This window comes from Onychomys torridus, chromosome 1 (assembly GCF_903995425.1).
Source record: "Onychomys torridus chromosome 1, mOncTor1.1, whole genome shotgun sequence".
Classification (NCBI taxonomy): Eukaryota; Metazoa; Chordata; class Mammalia; order Rodentia; family Cricetidae; genus Onychomys; species Onychomys torridus.
The window spans coordinates 101,064,282-101,081,820 of NC_050443.1; the positions used below are offsets into that span (position 1 = coordinate 101,064,282).

General features: G+C 38.4%; 1 protein-coding gene across 8 annotated transcripts in view; it reads left to right on the top strand.

The window, feature by feature from the left end:
- Positions 1–17,539, top strand: part of Tnrc6a (trinucleotide repeat containing adaptor 6A) — a 144,369-nt gene that overhangs the window by 82,261 nt on the left and 44,569 nt on the right. For all 8 annotated transcript variants that reach the window (XM_036191407.1, XM_036191382.1, XM_036191400.1 and 5 more), the window contains one exon: positions 2,779–2,800. In XM_036191407.1, the coding sequence (XP_036047300.1) occupies positions 2,779–2,800 (22 nt within the window). The remainder of the gene's footprint in view (positions 1–2,778; positions 2,801–17,539) is intronic.

Here is a 17,539-nt window from a genome sequence, read left to right on the forward strand (position 1 = left end):
ATTTAGAAAAGTTAACTAATTTGGCCAAGTCACACATTGTCAGCCCGGGCTGCTCTAGTTTGAGAGTTAGGACAGATATAGCAGAGCTGCTGGAAATGAAGCACTCACTGTCCTGTCTAAAGATTGTTTGAAAGTTAAAAAATGTTGATTTAACACCAACTGTTCGCTTCCATGTTTTATTTGCTAGAACCCTGTAAGTCTTGTAGAGGAACTATATCTATAATGACATATATTTTCCTCATACCCTAATCTGTCATGTTTTATTGCTTAATCTTCAAAATAGCTCTGAACTATGAACAGAGATAACTTCCCCCATTTGAAGGACTAGGAAAGTGAGACTCAAGAGAGTTGTAAAGGCAAGATCATTTAAAAGTAAAAAAGAAACAATTTTTAGTCCCAGCACTTGGGAGGCAGAGACAGAAGCATCTCTGTTAGTTCCATGCCAGCCAGGACTACTTTGTGAGACCCTATTTAAAAAACAATACAAGCAAACATTAAGGACAATTCTAATATATTTATGTAATTTAGTAGAGCCCAAATATTGCTGTTTTAACACACAGTCCATACTAAATATTGTTAGTGAAGTAATTTTTATTGTTTGAAAAATGCTATTAGAAATCTGGTATATATTTTGCAGATCTCCATTTAAACTGGCCTCATTTCAGTGGTCAATAATCATATGTATGACTAATGACTGTGGTTGGGGCAATAGAGACAATTACTATTAAAATGTTGGGTTCACTTGGAAAGTCTCATTATAATAATTTGATGATCACACTGAGTTCTTGGACTAGCCTCCAAAAACCTGCTTTAAAGAAGCAAAATTCTTCCATTTCCTTCTCATCAGTTTTAAGGACCTTTTGATTTCTATTGCCTTTGTTCCTTCACCCTGTTAGGTCAGTTTCCCAGGGTCAGATACCTTGGATGACCCTCACAGGGCCATTCTCTATAGGTGACAGCATACTGTTGAGGTTGTCCATTGTTCTAGAACAGCTGTTCTTAACCTGTGGGTTGGCTAAGACCATCAGAAAACACAGATATTTACATTACAATTCAAAACAGAAGCAAAATGACAGCAACAGATCTAATGTTATGGTTGGTAGTCACCACAACATGAGGAACTGTATGAAAGGGTTGCAGTGTTAGGAAAGTTGACAACCACTGTTCTAGAACAACATAAAACTGCTTTCCCACACAAGCACAGTCTTTTAAAGCCTGTAAAAGTATCACTGCATGCCTTTGGTTTTAATAATGTCATATTTCTGTGTCTTGAAATTTATCTTTTTTTGAAAAAAATAGAGTTTTTTTGTTTTGTTTTTTAAAGAAAGGTTTTGGGCTCAAAAAGTAATTCGTATGCTGATTCTTTCTTATGCTGATTCTTTGGCTTCGTAAGATTACTTAACATATATAATATGGTACTTCTCATACTTCATGGAATTCTTACTGAGTTCTCTTTAAGAGTTATTATTTTTTCTATAATCCGATTTTCAAAATTACTTCACCCTGAAATAAATAACTAGTGTCAAGCTGTTTGACAGGCCTCTTAGTACTACCTTCCATCACTGTTTCTTTTTCATTTTGATCCATAAAATAGAAGATGGGCCTCCATTATTTTGTATATCTCTAGAGCTCTAAAACTGGCAAAGCACCAGAGAGAAAGATGAACATTTGGTGTGGCTTCAAAGTAGAGTAGCTGTTGTAGTTTTTATTATATATATCTATATACACACATATATAGTTATAATGGTAAAATTTTAAATGGAATTTTTGGTAGCTCAGTAATTTTATTAGGCTAAGCAAAATGAATTATGCCTTGAGGCAGTTAAGTAAAACTTTTTCTTAATTTTAAAAGAATTCTTTGTTATTCATTACTAGTAGCCTTTTCTAGTCAGCCTGAGAGTTCTTGAATCTTACTTTCAGGTCTCCATACAGCAATTCTGATAAGAAGGTGGATTTTGCTTGGGGACCTCTCCTGCTGATTTTACAGTTTTTATCCAGGTCCTTGCAGTGTTAGCTGGCTGCCTAAGTTAGCCCCACTGCCCTCCTGCCTTCTCCTCAGTATAGTTGTCACAGAGCTAGCTAGTAAATGCAGGCACAGGCCTTGGGAAGCAGACTTACCAGCCCAGAGGCTCATCAGTCATTTTCATGAGATGTTAATGTATCAGAAGCTTAAAAATGCTCTCCCACTTAACAAATACTGAAAACCTGACTATATTAGCTATGTTAATATATAATAAACTTTATATATTATATAGCTATATAATTTATAAGAATATACATTCTATTATATAGATGTTATATAGTATAATATTGTAAATATATTAACTTGATCTCAGAAGTTAAATTTATTACAAATTTGGTCAATGTGATTATTTATAATGTTTGCAGAAAGTATAATTCATTGATTATTTGAAGCCATTCAGACATGGAAAATTTGTGATAAACCTATTTATACAAAGGTGATAATTATAAAATTATTTTAAACATAACATGAGAAAAGTGCAGCTTACATTTGAAAAATTATAAGCCACCATAAAATGTCTTCTATGCTTTATGTCTAATGAACCATTGCAGAAATTTTATATCTAGAACAATGGGGCACATCTGTGGGAAAAGAATGTTTTGCATATCTTTTCCTGTACAGTACATCTAAATGATAATTTCTTTAATAAAAATGTATATCTTATATAATAGTAATATATAAGCATTTTATCATAACAATTCATTTCTTTCAGTTTCATATTTACATTGTTTTTTGTTTGTTTGTTTTCATTTTAGGCCACTGAACAAAAAATCAAAGGTACGTTATTTAAAGCTATTTCTTCTTTTTTCATGAAAAGAAAGTTGTTTATGTGCGTTTTTATTCACTTTGGGATGGGAGAGAGAAGTTTATGGAGAAGATAGTTGGGGTGGGACAGACTACTGCAGTGAGTTCACTATGGTGTCCTTTGGGTTTTGTTGTTGTTGTTGTTTGTTTGTTTTTTGGGTGAATATCACCACATGGTGAAGATACTGCTCTAGGGCTGTTTTCTGAGTAGATCTCATTTTCTAATGCGGTCTGTTGAGCATTTCGGGTACGTGTCTTCCCTTCAGTCTTTCATTCTAAAGTCTTTTTTTAAAAAGATTTATTTATGTATTATGTATACAGTGTTCTGTCTGCATATATGCCTTCAGGCCAGAAGAGGGCACCAGATCTCATTACAGATGGTTGTGAGCCACCATGTGGGTGCTGGGAATTGAACTCGGGACCTCTGGAATAGCAGCCAGTGCTCTTAACCACTGAGCCATCTCTCCAGCCCCATTCTAAAATCTTAATGTGCAGAGGTGGAGCTGGGATGGGGTGGGGTGAAATTTCCACCTGCTTCACCCATTGTTCTCTATCCTTTATAAAGGTATAATAGTGACACCTGTTCCTGTGTTACCATTTAAGTAACACATTGCTAGTTCTGTGGTCATTGAGCCAGGTTACCTAGTGCACCCTGAGCTGAAAACTTAGAGCTTAATCCTTCCCAAATCCTGAGCCAGGAGTCCTTCAGCTTCCCAGTCCTTGAATACTTAGTAGTGAAAGTTGTACAGCTGAACTTAATTGGCTCCAGCATACCAAATTGGGGTTTTAGCTGTGTCAGAAGTATACTCTCTGCATCTCAGTAGTCTGTGCACTCAATACAACCTGTGGATCTGGGGTTGACACTAGTTAAGGTGGCATCTATTAGATGCTCTTGTATAAGAGTAAATCTTGTATAAGATCCAGCCTGTATTTTACTGAAGAAAGTGTTTACATGAACCTAAGAAAAAACCGAGAGACAGAAATTTGAGGGTATAGGTGGATTTATTTACAGTCTTGACCAAAACTGGAGAGAAATTTTCAGTCTCTCCACTTTGGCAATACCAGTGTTGATTTATGGAAAAGGTTCAACAGAAGCCAAGAAATATGCATATGTAGATTCAGCTGTGAGTTCAGGTTTCAAACCTCCTGGGAAAAGAGAGTGTCTTTCATCTGTTCGGTTTCAGGGCTCCCATGAGTGGCCTGCCCTCACCCTACCTGGTAGTTAGTTTCTAGAGAACTTCTAATCTCTAACTGGGGAGCTAAGTCAGATGGGAATTTAACCTCAAGGACCCATAGGAAGTGCTGAGGATGACAGCTTGCTATTATAATCCCAGTGCTGGGGATGAACACAGGAGAATACCTGTAGCTCAGTAGCCATCCAGCCAAGCAATTTCTGAACTCCAGGGCAATGAGAGACTATGTCTTGAAGGAGGTGGATGGCACACAAGACTGCTTGCATAAAAAAAGAAATGTTAATTCTTAGAGCCCCTCTTACATAGTGGGCATTGGAGGCACTGTTAAACAGAACATAATATAATGTAGCTTGACTGATTAAGTTGTTTAAGTTGTCCTTACGCAAGGAAAAGTGCTATTTCATCTGACGGAAATGAAGCAAAGTCTTGAAATTAGGAGTCTTTATGGATTCAATGGCCAAAGAATGAAATGCAGAAAGGATGAACTAGTTCAGATCATAGAGAAAAACTGTGTTATATTATGCGCAGTGGTAGTAGTCCTTAAACACCGAGTCTTGAGTGGAGAGAGTTGAGGCTGAAGAAATAGGTCACAATCAGGTCAAAGTGAGCTTTATAAACTTCTGTAAATGTTATGCATTCAGTTATGAACATACCAAGGAGCTTGGACTTTTATAGGCAGCTAGGAGCCATTAATAAAGAGCTTAAGCAAAAGAGTGGCATAGTTTATTTATTTTGTTTTGAGACAGGGTTATTTCTGTATCCCAGGCTAGACTGGAACTAGGAGCTCTGAATGGTAGACATGTGCCACCATGTCCAGCTCTTTTCATATTTTAAAGCTGTTAGCCTCTGTGCATGGAAAACTGGCTGAAACAGGAGTGGAGATTTAAGACAGAGGAGGCGAGTAGACAGAACAGGTAATAAGGATAGAACATTTGTCTCTGCATAGAGGTGTTAGGGGATTGACAATTTACAGGCCTGGAGACTTCATGACCAGGGAGAAGCAAGACCAGAAAGGGAAGAGAAAGAATACAGGGTAGAGAGATGAGAGGCCATGCATAATAGACAAGATAGTAGCTGCTGAGCTGCCTTGTGGTGGTACACACCTTTAATCCCAGAGACAGGCAGGAGGATCTCTGAGATCAAGGCCAACCTGGTCTAAATAGTGAGTTTGAGGCCAGCCAGGGCTACATTGTGAGATCCTATGGTCAGAAGAGGAGCTGAAAAGGGGATGACTGACTCAGAGTTCTTGAGACAGTCACCATTAATCTTCCTAAAACTACACTTGCCCTCACCCCCAGCCTGTATAGGAATATACAGTTGTCCCTCATTGGTTTTTTGTGGTTGTTTTTGTTTTCTCTTTTCATAGCCAAACTCTTCTGCTTCTCCCACTAGCCAACCCATTTGTCCCTATGCATGTTTTTTACAGTTTTTAAGAGCTTTTGTCTTTTTTGTGTTATTTCATGTTTACTTTTTGGTCCAGGTTCTTACAATGCTGCCTTCATTGTGCCCTTTAGCCTTGCTTCCAGTGGGTTGCTCCAGCTGCTTTTGGTCTCTACCCTTTTCATTTTTCAGAATTTTTTTGCACCTGTAATTTTGGACACTTAATTATATCCTGTCTTAGCTTGTTGATTGATCCACAGATATTTATTTCTTCAGTGTGATCTTTGAGTACCTACTGTTTTTTCCAAACGTAAGTCATCCTTTTACTTTCTTGCTTGAACTACCTTCTGATTCTTAGATCTTCCACAAGTCTAAGATGTTAAACTGACTAATAAGAAAGTCACTTAGGCTGCTGTGTGTTTTCTATTATTTCACTTCATCTTTGATTTACTGGCAGCTCTCTTCATAACCGTTCATAATTATTTTATTCATAAACATTTATTTTACTTTTATGCTGTATATGTGTCTGATGTTTGTAGCTTGAGGTTTATAGTAGGTAGAAATTATGAATTAGAACATGGACAGTCAGATTTGGACTATGTTGAACTGTTCTGATGCACAATGTGAAGAAGCACTATTGTTGGAGTAAACTGACACATTTGTCACCCTGTATGGCTTAATCTTGTTTTAATTTATTCTGATTTTGATTGCAAGATAACTTAAATCCACCTTCCTTCTGTTTGACAGCAAGGGCCTTTACCCATTGAGCTGTCTTCCCAGCCCCCAACTTTGCACCCTTTAATCCATTCAGGCTCATCGCTATCCTGAGAGATAACTACTCAGTTCTGAGCTATTTGGGGTTTTCTTGTTTTGACAGCATTGAGGATTGTGCCAAGGGCCTTACACATGGTAAGCAAGCACTTTAGCATCTGGCTAGAGCTAAAATCTATTATTATTATTTTAATTCCACATTTAAGTGAGAGTATGTCGTATTTTAGCCTATTTCACTTAGCATAATCTTCAGGTTACCTCTGTCACTCTGAATGTCAAGAAACCCTTTTTTGATGCTGAAGAACATTCCATGGTGTGTGTATGTATGTGTGTGTGTGTGTGTCTGTGTCTGTCTGTCTCCATCTGTTGTGTGCTCACATACAGGTGTATGCTACAGTTTCTTTATCTACTGACATAGTCATGTTTTGCCACATGTTTGCTGTTATAAATAAGTCTGCAATGGGCCTGGAGCAGGGTGCTGCTGCCTTTCTCTCTTTGGGGTATGTACTTGACGAGGTATGGCTTTGTCATATGACGCAATTATAGTTTTCGTTTCTGAAATCCCACTAGTTCTTATTTTTTAATAATCAAATCTCATGCTGAGCAAAATTCAGGAATTTAAGTGGCTTCCCAGAGCTTCAGAGTAGCAAACTGAGACATCAGAAAGCTGTGGCTTCAAGCATGTAATATGGTGTAGATGATTGAGGGTATTGGGTCTATGGAAGAAGTTGTTCACAGCTAATGTAATACCCCAGAGAATCTATACCCATGTTCTGAGGTGCATAGCCACAGCTCATTCTGTCCCTCGGGTGGGAGATTAATTGCTAAGAGAATTAGGGTAGTAGTGAGATTACTCTGGTTTATTAGTCAGTGGACCACTCTGGTTCTTCTACTTTGTGAGATGATTGGAGTCTGGTGATATTTGAAATGGAACAGAGATGGTTGCTGATTAAGAACTTCCTAATGGCAGATTTTTTTCTTCCTGTGAGAGATGCTTTGAGCTGTGTAACAAATAAGTAACTCTGTACTAACAAGATGGGACAAAAATAGCTGTCTACTCTCATGAAAAAATAGTTCAGAAAACATTTTGTTTGGTTATTAGAATCACCATTTCCTCCTTCCTCTTACTAAGGAGGGAGATGATTTACCCATGTAAGCTTGGATTAATGTACATGGTGAGTTCACAGAACATGCTGAGGACCTCATTTTGTTTTAGAAATGGACAGCTACTAGTAAATGGTTTAAATTGATGAAAGTGTGTTTCGGTTGTGTGTGGTGATTCTGAAAAGGACCAAGGAAATAGGAGAGAGGAGAAAGCAGTTTAGCTGGGAGCTGTAACCAATAACTAGGATAAGGAATTCAGGAAAAGAGCTCATAGTTTTGGGAGTATGTGGGAATATCCCAGAGCTGTGTGCCCTGGACTGAGAGTCTGAGATTCTACTAAAGCAATAATTAGGGCTTCCATTTCAAAATAAACAGTCCAGGGACTTTCTCTTTTAAGCTTTTGGAATTAAGATGAGTTAGTAGGAGTAGCTGTATCATTAACACCCACTAACAGGTCCTCCAAAAAGATAGCACATACCAAAGCATTTCACCTGTATTAATGTACACTAGAGTATTCTGAGAAAGGTAGCATCAGTTCTCAGAGTGCATTCTGAATAAGAGCCTTTGTTCTGCTGTATCCTAAGGGAAGTGTTGATGGCCAGAGGCTGAAAGTTTTGAGTCACTGCTGAAGACACTAAGTGGGAATGCTTGTCACCTTGCAGTCTTTGTTTCTGTGGTTTTAGACAGGTTCTTTAATGTCTACACTCGGGGGGATAATTTAGCCCATGTCTGTGTTATAGAAGGAAAAGATAGTGGATTGGAAGCTGAGGGCCCGGAGGCAGAGTGTTGGATAGATATTGTGCACTCAAGTATGTGGGTAGAAAATTTGAGTTTTTAGAGAGCAGCACTTTGAGCTAAAACCTACAACTATGGCTCATCCCTGTCAGAAGTGAATACAGATCTTGGTTTGTTTCCCTTTGTTTTTCCATTAAAGTCTTATTTTAACTGACATGAAATCTTTTTTGGTGTTTTCAAGACAGGGTTTCTCTGTATAGCTTTGCACCTTTCCTGGAACTCACTTTGGAGACCAGGCTGGCCTCGAACTCACAGAGATCCGCCTGCTTCTGCCTCCCAAGTGCTGGGATTAAAGGTGTGCGCCACCACCGCCCAGCATGAAATAATTTTTAATATTTTAATAATAATCCATTATTAGCCATTCCCCTATTGTTAGAAAGCTTGAGTTACTCTTCATTTTAAAACGTTAAAGATGAAAGTTAATGTACACTAAAAAGGACTATTGTTTGGGGATCACACTAATTTAACCTTTTATCTCTGCTTGCTGTTACTAGACACTTTTGTGTGCGCAGCTCTTTTCTGTGTCTCACTATCTATAAAACAGGAATACTATCTCAACAGTATGGAGTCCTGATGAAAAATAATAGACACACATTGTCTGGCATCCAGGTGAAATAGAGGAAATTTAAGTTTCTACCACTGTGGTTTTACAATATCCTAGCCATCTTTCAGCTTTTTGAAATGACGTGCTAAGAGTTTCTGCAGCGGCTCCAGGGCCTCTCACCCAGGTAGTGATTTGGCTTTTCCTTCCATTAAAGCAGAGCCCAATCCAGTCAAGGTGAATCATAATCATTGTGTGTCTGCCTTAAGACATGAGCTGTATTATCTTTGAAACTTGGGGGGTCAGGTGGTTAAGGTGGGTTGGAGAGATGGTTAGGTTAAGATGCTAACTGCCCTTGCAGAGGTCTGGAGTTAATTTTCTAGCATTTATACTGCTTATAACTCTAGTACCAGGTGATCTGACATCTTCTGGCCTTGGGGTGGGGGGTTGGCACAGGATTTTCTTACTTTTTAAAAAAAAAATTATTTTATGTGCATTGGTATTTTGCCTGCATGTATATCTGTGTGAGGGTGTCAGATCTTTGAGTTACAGGAAGTTATGAGCTGTCATGTGTGTGCTGGGAATTGAGCCCAGGTCCTCTGGAAGTGCAGTCATATTTACTGAACTAATTTTTAATGATTTGCCAGTTTTTGTTTACCTTGAAATTTTGTTAGCAATTCATATGAGCTAACTGTACATGCTTATTAGTTATTGTCTGATTAGTGCTTGTTGTATTTCTCATGTTATATAGATTTCTAGTCTGAGATGTGGGAAAACTCTAAGCGAAGTGGTTTTATTGAATGTTTCTTAAATTAGACTAAAACAGTACATTCATCTTTTCCTTATATTAGGGAAAGTGGGGTGAAGGATATAGGAGGAGAAAGAGCAGATCCTTTTAATTTGAAATATATCTGTATTTTAAAACCAGAATAATTTTATTTGGTTAAATTACAAGTTTTTAAAACCTTATGTGATTTATTTTTATGCTTAGAAAACCTACTGTTGGTCCATATTTCTGTTAGAAAATTTTTCCTATAGTCCAAAAGATTGTAGAACTGCTGAAGCATTCTGTAGCATTAATTGTCCCCTAGGTATTTTCTGTTAACTTCCAGCTGAAGTCTTAGGTATTGTCACTTTATTTTTGAGTCACAAACGAAGCTGGAGCTCTGTAGGTGTTGGTCTATACTATCTTATAGAACAGTTTTCCAGACTTGCTTGGCATGTGGACCTTTATGTCACTTTGTTTCAAAAGCATAGATTCTGATAAGAAATAGGTCTGTGGGGTTGGGGATTTAGCTCAGTGGTAGAGCACTTGCCTAGCAAGCACAAGGCCCTGGGTTCAGTCCTCAGCTCTGGAAAAAAAAAGAAAGAAAGAAAGAAAGAAAGAAAGAGAAATAGGTCTGTGAGGATGAAGAACTTCTGGTAATTAAATTAGTTCTAGCAAATTTGGAGAGTGCTGTTGGAACATTAGAAGGACAGTCTGGCCATTTTCTTCTATGGGGTGTGCCTCTAGGTGAAAAGGAGATCCTTGTTCATCTTGAATCTTACATTTTTGGACAAGATTCAGCAATAGTCTATACTGTGAACATTATAGATAGTTTCATGTGCACAGAAGCCCCTGTAGTTTAGAGTAGACAGAACTAGCCTTTTGTTTAAGAGGCACTTCGTCCTGGGTTTGGCCACTCATGACCTAGATCTGCAGAGCTGTGAAGAGGAATCTGCTGGTAAGGACTGGGGAGGAGAGACTTTGAGTAGGAAGATAGAAGCCGTTTAGGGGGGCAGAGTTGTTCTCTTCTCTAGAATTTGTAAGATAAATTAAAACAAAGTGATCTCAACATACTATTTTTTATTTGCTGTTTAATTTTGAACTGGTAGTTTATGGTGTCTTGCTGTTTGATATTTTTCCTTAAGGATTTTTCTTTTTGTTTTTATTCCTTCAGTTTTTTTCTTTATTTTTTTTATTTTTTATTTTTTGGTTTTTCGAGACAGGGTTTCTCTGTGTAGCTTTGCGCCTTTCCTGGAACTTGCTCTGTAGACCAAGCTGGCCTTGAACTCACAAAGATCCGCCTGCCTCTGACTCCTGAGTGCTGGGATTAAAGGTGTGCGCCACCAATGCCCGGCTTCCTTCAGTTTTTTGAGACAGGGTTTCTCTGTGTAGCCCTGGTTGTTCTGGAACTTGCTCTGTAGACCAGGCTGACCTCAAACTCAGAGATCTACCTGTTTGCCTCTCTAGAGTGCTAGAATTAAAGGCCTGCGCCAACACCACCTGGGGCCCCCATGGACTTCTCAACAGAAATATTAAGATTTGCTCATGCTTGCATAAAATATACTATTTTAAATATTTTTGAACAGTCATTCAAGTCATACCACTTAGCAAGAATTAGCAGGAGTTCGTGGATTACTGAGCAATTATTCCCTAGACTAATTCCTAGCACCTTAAAACTCTACTTATCAGTAAAAAAATTTGGCATTTTATCTTAAGGCTTTCCAGTTTAAAGACAGGCTGTATCGTTTGCATTTCAGAGCTGACTGGTTACTGCAGAATACAGACTTTTCATGCTGATGGGGAGGTATCTGCAAGACAGTGGTGTTTGTGCCAGTCCAGTGTTTTTCTCTTTATTTTTCTTATTGTTCAACTAGTTGGCTTCTTTCCCTGCTGTCTCAAAAATGCCAGGAGATAGCAGTTAAGATACCATGGTATTTCTGAGGCACTAAGCTGATCAAATGCCTTTCCTCTGTATCCTGCTGAAAGCTACAAAGTGGAAAAGCAACAGAAGTTGGAACCCCATTTTACTGAAATGTTTTGATGTGGGCACCTGTCTGCGAAGTGTTGACATTCTCATTGGGTGTGTGTCTTTGAGAGTCTGTGCAGAGGTGGTGGCTCTTGGGAGGTTGGAGAGATGAGAGGAAGAACAGCTTCTCCTTGTGAAGAATATATTGCTAGCATAATTGACTCTGAGAGTTTAGGAATTTAAGGTGATACTGTTTTATATTGGAAGACCCCATGTAGTATTGTTCCACAGCTAAGTTTCAGATGTGCTGTTTTAACTTTTTCCTATCTATAATAATACTATTTTGTGACTCTTTTTTTTTTTTTTTTCTCCCTGAAACAGAGTTTCCCGTAGCCTAGGATGGCCTTAAACTATGTAGCTGAGAATGAGCTTGAACTTTTGATTCTCTTGCCTCTACTTCTTCAGTGTTGAGATTACAGATGTAGCCACCACCTACATCCAGTTTACACTGTGCTAGGAATCAAACCCAGGACTTTGTATGTGTTAGACAGTCACTCTGCCAACTGAGCCACATCCCCAGCCCCTGTTCTGTATAAAACTTTTGAAGAATACTTACAAATGGTACATGAAAAAAAAAATTATTTGAACAATTATATTTGAAGATTTTTAAAGTTTCCAATAATTTTATATATGTATACAATAAAGTAATCATGTCAACTCACCCCCATTTCCCTCTACTTTAACTCCTTCCATGTCCATCCCCAACATACATCCTACTTTGTGTCTTTTGTTGTTGTTTTGATAACTTACTCAGTCCACTTAGTACTGCTCGGGTACAATGGTCACATCCTCCAAGAAGAATAATTCTTCCTCTCGAAGCAGCTATCCATGCCAGTAGCTCCTGTTAGGGGTGGGGCCTGCAGCTCCATCATCTAGTTCCTTGTATGCTGGAAGGGCTTGGTTTTCTTTTTTTATGAAGGTCTTGTTCAGGTAGCCACAGTTGCTATGAGTTCATGATTGTAACAGCCGTGTCCTGTCAAGAGGACAGCATTTCACAGCACCCCATCCTCTGGTTCCTAAATTCTCTCCATCTCTTCCGTAATGTTTGCTGAGCCTTGATGATGTTGGTATGGATACAGATGTCTCACATAGGGCTTAGCACTCAGTCTTTTGTTCTCAGCACTGTGAGCAGTTAAACATCTGCATTGACTGCTGACATTGCAGGAAGAAACCTCTCTCGTTTAGAGCAGCTTGGATCTGTCGGCACTGGGAACTGGGCCTACTTTAAGCATTTGGGCATTCAGAGTTTAATCTAGTTATTTGACAGGTAGAAATTTTATCTTTGGAAATAGGATCTCTCATAGCCAGAGCTGTCCTGTGGACCTCAGACTTGCTATGTGATTGATGTTCTTGATCTTGAGAGGCAGAGGCAGGTGACTTTCTGAGATATAAGCTGGCTTGTTCTAAATGACTAGTTCTAGGTGAGCTAGGGCAGTACAGTATGACTGTCGCAAAAACATCAAGATCTACTGGAACAAACCACCTCTTACCTCCTTCCTGCCTTTGGTTAGGCTTGTTCTTGCCATTTCTTCTCTGATTCTTAAACCTACTTTTTGTCATTTTACAACTCTTTAGGACTTCTTTTTCTGTCTATATGTTGAATCTTAAATTTATGTTTTTAGTTCAAGCTGTTTATATTCAATTACATTGCATGCATGGGTTTTCTGTAGTGATGGCATTCAAAATTGTATTGAGTATAGGAACCCTTAGAGGTGCCCTAAAAATTATTTTTTGAGGTCTGTAAAATCAAAATTCTTTATAAGATTAAAAACTTTTTTGTTCTTTTCACTCATTTTCTCTCATGACTGTATAGTAGAGTTACCCAGAGACTATGTAAGGTAGAATATCACAACAGATATGCAGAAGCAATGTGAAAATCCTCCTAACATTAGCCAAACATTCTTAGAAAGATGAACAAAATATTTACGGGGGAGGGGGGAAGCCAGCACTTCACATTGATTTTGTTTGGATTTTTTTTTTTTTTTTTTTTCCATGACAGGGTTTCTCTGTAGCTTTGGAGCCTGCCCTAGAACTAGGCTGGCTTCAAACTCACAGAGATCCACCTGCCTCTGCCTCCTGAGTGCTGGGATTACAGGCATGCGCCACCACCGCCCAGCAATAGTTTGTTTGTTTGTTTTCAAGACAGGGTTTCTCAGTAGCTTTGGAGCCTGTCCTGGAACTCACTCTGTAGACCAGGCTGGCCTCTAACTCACAGAGATCCGCCTGCCTCTACCTCCTGAGTGCTGGGATTACAGGTGTGCGCTACCACCACCCGGCAAAAAATAGTTATTTTTTTCACCAAAAGTTTATTAATGTTTAGATGTAATACTTATAGATGTAGCCAATATAAGCGCAACTTTTTGAAGTTCTCAGTTTTTAATGGTATAAAGGAGTGATTTTGTGTGGGTGTTTTTGTTGTTGTTGTAAATTTTATGTGTATGGGTGTTTAGCCTGCATGTATATCTGTGTACCACATTCATAACAGTGCTGGAGGAGACCAGAAAATGGTTTCAGATCCTTTAGAACTAGAGTTACTGACGTTGTAAGCCACTATGTGGGAAATGAACCTGAGTCTTCTGCAAGCCATTGATCTTAATGGCTGAGTCACACCTTTGTAGCCCTTACCCTCCACTCTGCATTCTTGTGCCACACACACTAGTATGAGTATGTCTGTATGGGGACTTCATCTGTTTGTTTAACTTTGAAGTCATCTTGGCCTGATGTGGGCTAGTTAGAAGGTCTTTTTGCTGTTCTGTAGGACCTTCAAACTACATTTTGTAGGTCAGGGACTGGAAAACTGCAGCATCTCACCCAAAGACATGTAATCACCTAATTGTGCGTGGGAAATGTCATTGGAGGTTATTGTTGGCCTGTTATCTGTGGCTGCTTTTGTGGTGCAGTGGCAGGGTTGAAGAATGGTGACAGGCTGTATGGTTCACAAAACCTAAAACGTGTTCCCCTTACAAAAGTTGTTGCTACTGCAGGTATGTGCTGTCTGGCTATGACCAGGAATGTCTTGATGTAGGGTTATGTTATATTGGTGTTTTATCTTTTACTGTGTTCTGGAACCATAAAAAGATAGAGAGCTTCACATTTCTTAAAGTAGTATAAGGCGTACAAACAAAAAATACAATAGTATAGATAAATGACCGAGTCCTAATGGGTGTCTTCATAAGTTTGTTTCTTTTAACGCTAATTAGCTCACCTGTTTACATTTCCCATTTCTTTGTTTGTTAGTATTAAACATTTCCTTTTGTAGATTTTCAACTAACTATAGGGTTGAGCTTTTTTTTTTAAAATCTTATTTTTAAATTTAATGTTAATTTTGAAATAGGGTCTTGTGTAGCCCAGGCTGGCCCCAGACTTGCTTGTTGCCAAGGATGAGCTTGAATTCTGATCCTCCTGCTGAGAATCAAGCCCAGGGTAGCTTTGTGCATGCCAAGCAAGTGCTCTGCCAATTGAACCAAATACCCTGCCCCTGAGAGTAAATCTTAGAAAAGTATTCCTCTTGTTTTTCATTTCCAATATGTTAACTCTGGAATGTTTTAATATGATCAAGCTTGTTAGTTCCTTTATAATCATTGGTTTCTGGGCCTAGTAAGATGGCTCAATAGATAAAGGTGCTTGCCGCTAAGCCCAGCAACCTGAGTTTGATCCTGGAACCCACATGATAGAAGAAGAGAACGGATGTCACAAGTTGTCCTACTGTGACAAATGAGCAACCTCACACACACAAATAAATGTAACTTTTAAATTCTTTTAAATTGGTTGTTGTTAGTATTTTTATTGATTCATTCTTTCTGTCACCTTTAGTTTATTTGTCCTTCCTGAGTTCTATATTTTATATCTTGATTATTGGAAGTAATTAGGGTATGAATTTGTCTTTGAGCATTGGCTTAGCTGAATCTCAATATGTTCTATTTAGTGCTTTATTATTTTCCTAATCTTGCAATTTTGGTATTTAAGGCAGTTTTATTTACTAGTTTGTCATTACTTTTTAAAGTAATCTTATTTCAACAAATTTAAGAGGCTTTCCCTTTAAATGAGTGAATTGAATTTTAACTCTTTCATATATATGATTACACATATTTTTTGGGACTTGTTCTTCATATCTTATGCATTTTATGTTTATCACTATTTTGAGATTTTTTTATTCCATTTTTGTGTCTTTTGAGTAGATGCAAATTTCAGTTTTCTTTTTTTCCCTTCTGGGTTTGGGTGCTTACTGACATAATTAAGTATTTAAGTACATGTGTACAATAGCCAGAATTATCGAATATTGATACCTATAAACCCAGATAGTCTGTACCCCTTCAAATTTATTTAGTAGCTTTAATTTTTTTTTGAGATTTTAAATTTTTTAAATTTAATGTGGATGGCATGTCTGTACACCATATGCGTGTCTAATGCCTACAGAGGCCATAAGAGGGCACCCTGTGTTCTGGGTGTTAGAGACAATTGTGAACTGTCATGTGGGTGCTGGGAATTGAACCTGGTCCTCTGGAAGAGCAGCCAGTGCTCTTAACCACTGAGCCATCTCTCCAGCCTGATGTCTTGAAGTATAAAAAGTAGAATATACCCTCTCAGGCCTTTTTTTCAGCCAGTCTTCCTTATTGATTCGAATTATGGCATTTATTTGATATAGGTAGTGTATATAGTACAGATACTGCTCTGAATGCCTGGTCACATTTTACTTAGAGTTCTCACACATGTCTGTAGTGGTTACTAAGAATATTTGCATGTTAAATTACTCTCTGATTCCTTGTTGCTTTCTACATAAACCACACCTTGGTTAGGTTATTGTCACAGTGTGTTTATGTATTATTGTGAGTGTGTACCTGTATAAGAGTTATGTGGGGCATACATGCCACCGAACACATACGGAGGTCCGAGGACTTTTTTCTTCCACCTTCGTGTGGTTTCTGAGGATGGGACTCAGGTTGCCCATAAACACTTTACCAGGTGAGCCACCTCACTGGCACTCAGAGGGTTGCTTTTCAATATTATTCTAAGCGTTAGTAAACCCTGGATTCTTGGAGCAGAAGCTTACTTTCCAGTTCACAGTAAAGGTGGTTGTCAGATAGCATGCTGAGTGCAGCATTAAGCACATAAAAACCAAATTATAGGATTTTTTTAAATGTTGCCTATAATTTCTAGTTAAATTGGCTTTATCTTCCTTTTATTTTGGAGACACTTTAGAATATTCCAATACTTTGGACTCATAATTTGTTTTATTTTTGTGTATGTTCATGCGCAGAGGTCAGGTGACATCTTGTGGGAGTTCGTCTTTTTTTTTCCCACCATGTGAGTTCTACTTATTGAGCATAGGTTGTCACACTTAGTAGCAAGCTTTGTTACTTGCTGGGCCACCTTGGGCCATAAAATGTATTTTAAATCACTAATCTTTCCTTATTACTGTGGATTGCACAAAGGAATATATATCATTATTACCTATTGGGATCATTATGTTAGGAGAGAAAAATGAATATATAAATTAGACCAAGAAAATACTTTGCCCAAATTATTAAAAGGCTTGTCAGTAAGCATCAAAAATGAAAAGGATGGGCCTGGAGAGATGACTTAACAGTTAAAAGCATGTACATGGTGTTCATACAAACATGCAGGCAAACACTTAACCATATACAATAAAATATTCTTTTTAAAGGATGAAAAGGATGGGGCCGGTGAGATGGTTTGTGGCCAGACCTGACAACCACATGTTTGGTCCCCATGGTCCGCACAGTGGAAGGTGGTACCTGACACTGAAAGTTGTCCTCTCTCTCTGTCTCTCTGTCTCTCTCTCTCTCTCTCTCTCTCTCTCTCTCTCTTTCTCTCTCTCTGTCTCTCTCTCTCTTTCTCTCTCTCTCTCTGTCTGTCTGTCTGTCTGTCTGTCTCAGTCAGGATTTCTAGTGCTGTGATGAAACACTATGACCAAAAGCAGCTTGGGGAGGAGAGGGTTTATTTCACTCAGTTTCATCCTCAGAAGCAGTGGAGGCCTGGATGCAGGGACCATGGAGGAATGCTTACTGGCTTGCTCCTCATGGCTTGCTCAGCCTGCTTTCTTTTCTTTTCTTTTTTTTTTTAAGATTTATTTACTTATTATGTACACAGAAGAGGGCGCCAGATCTCATTACAG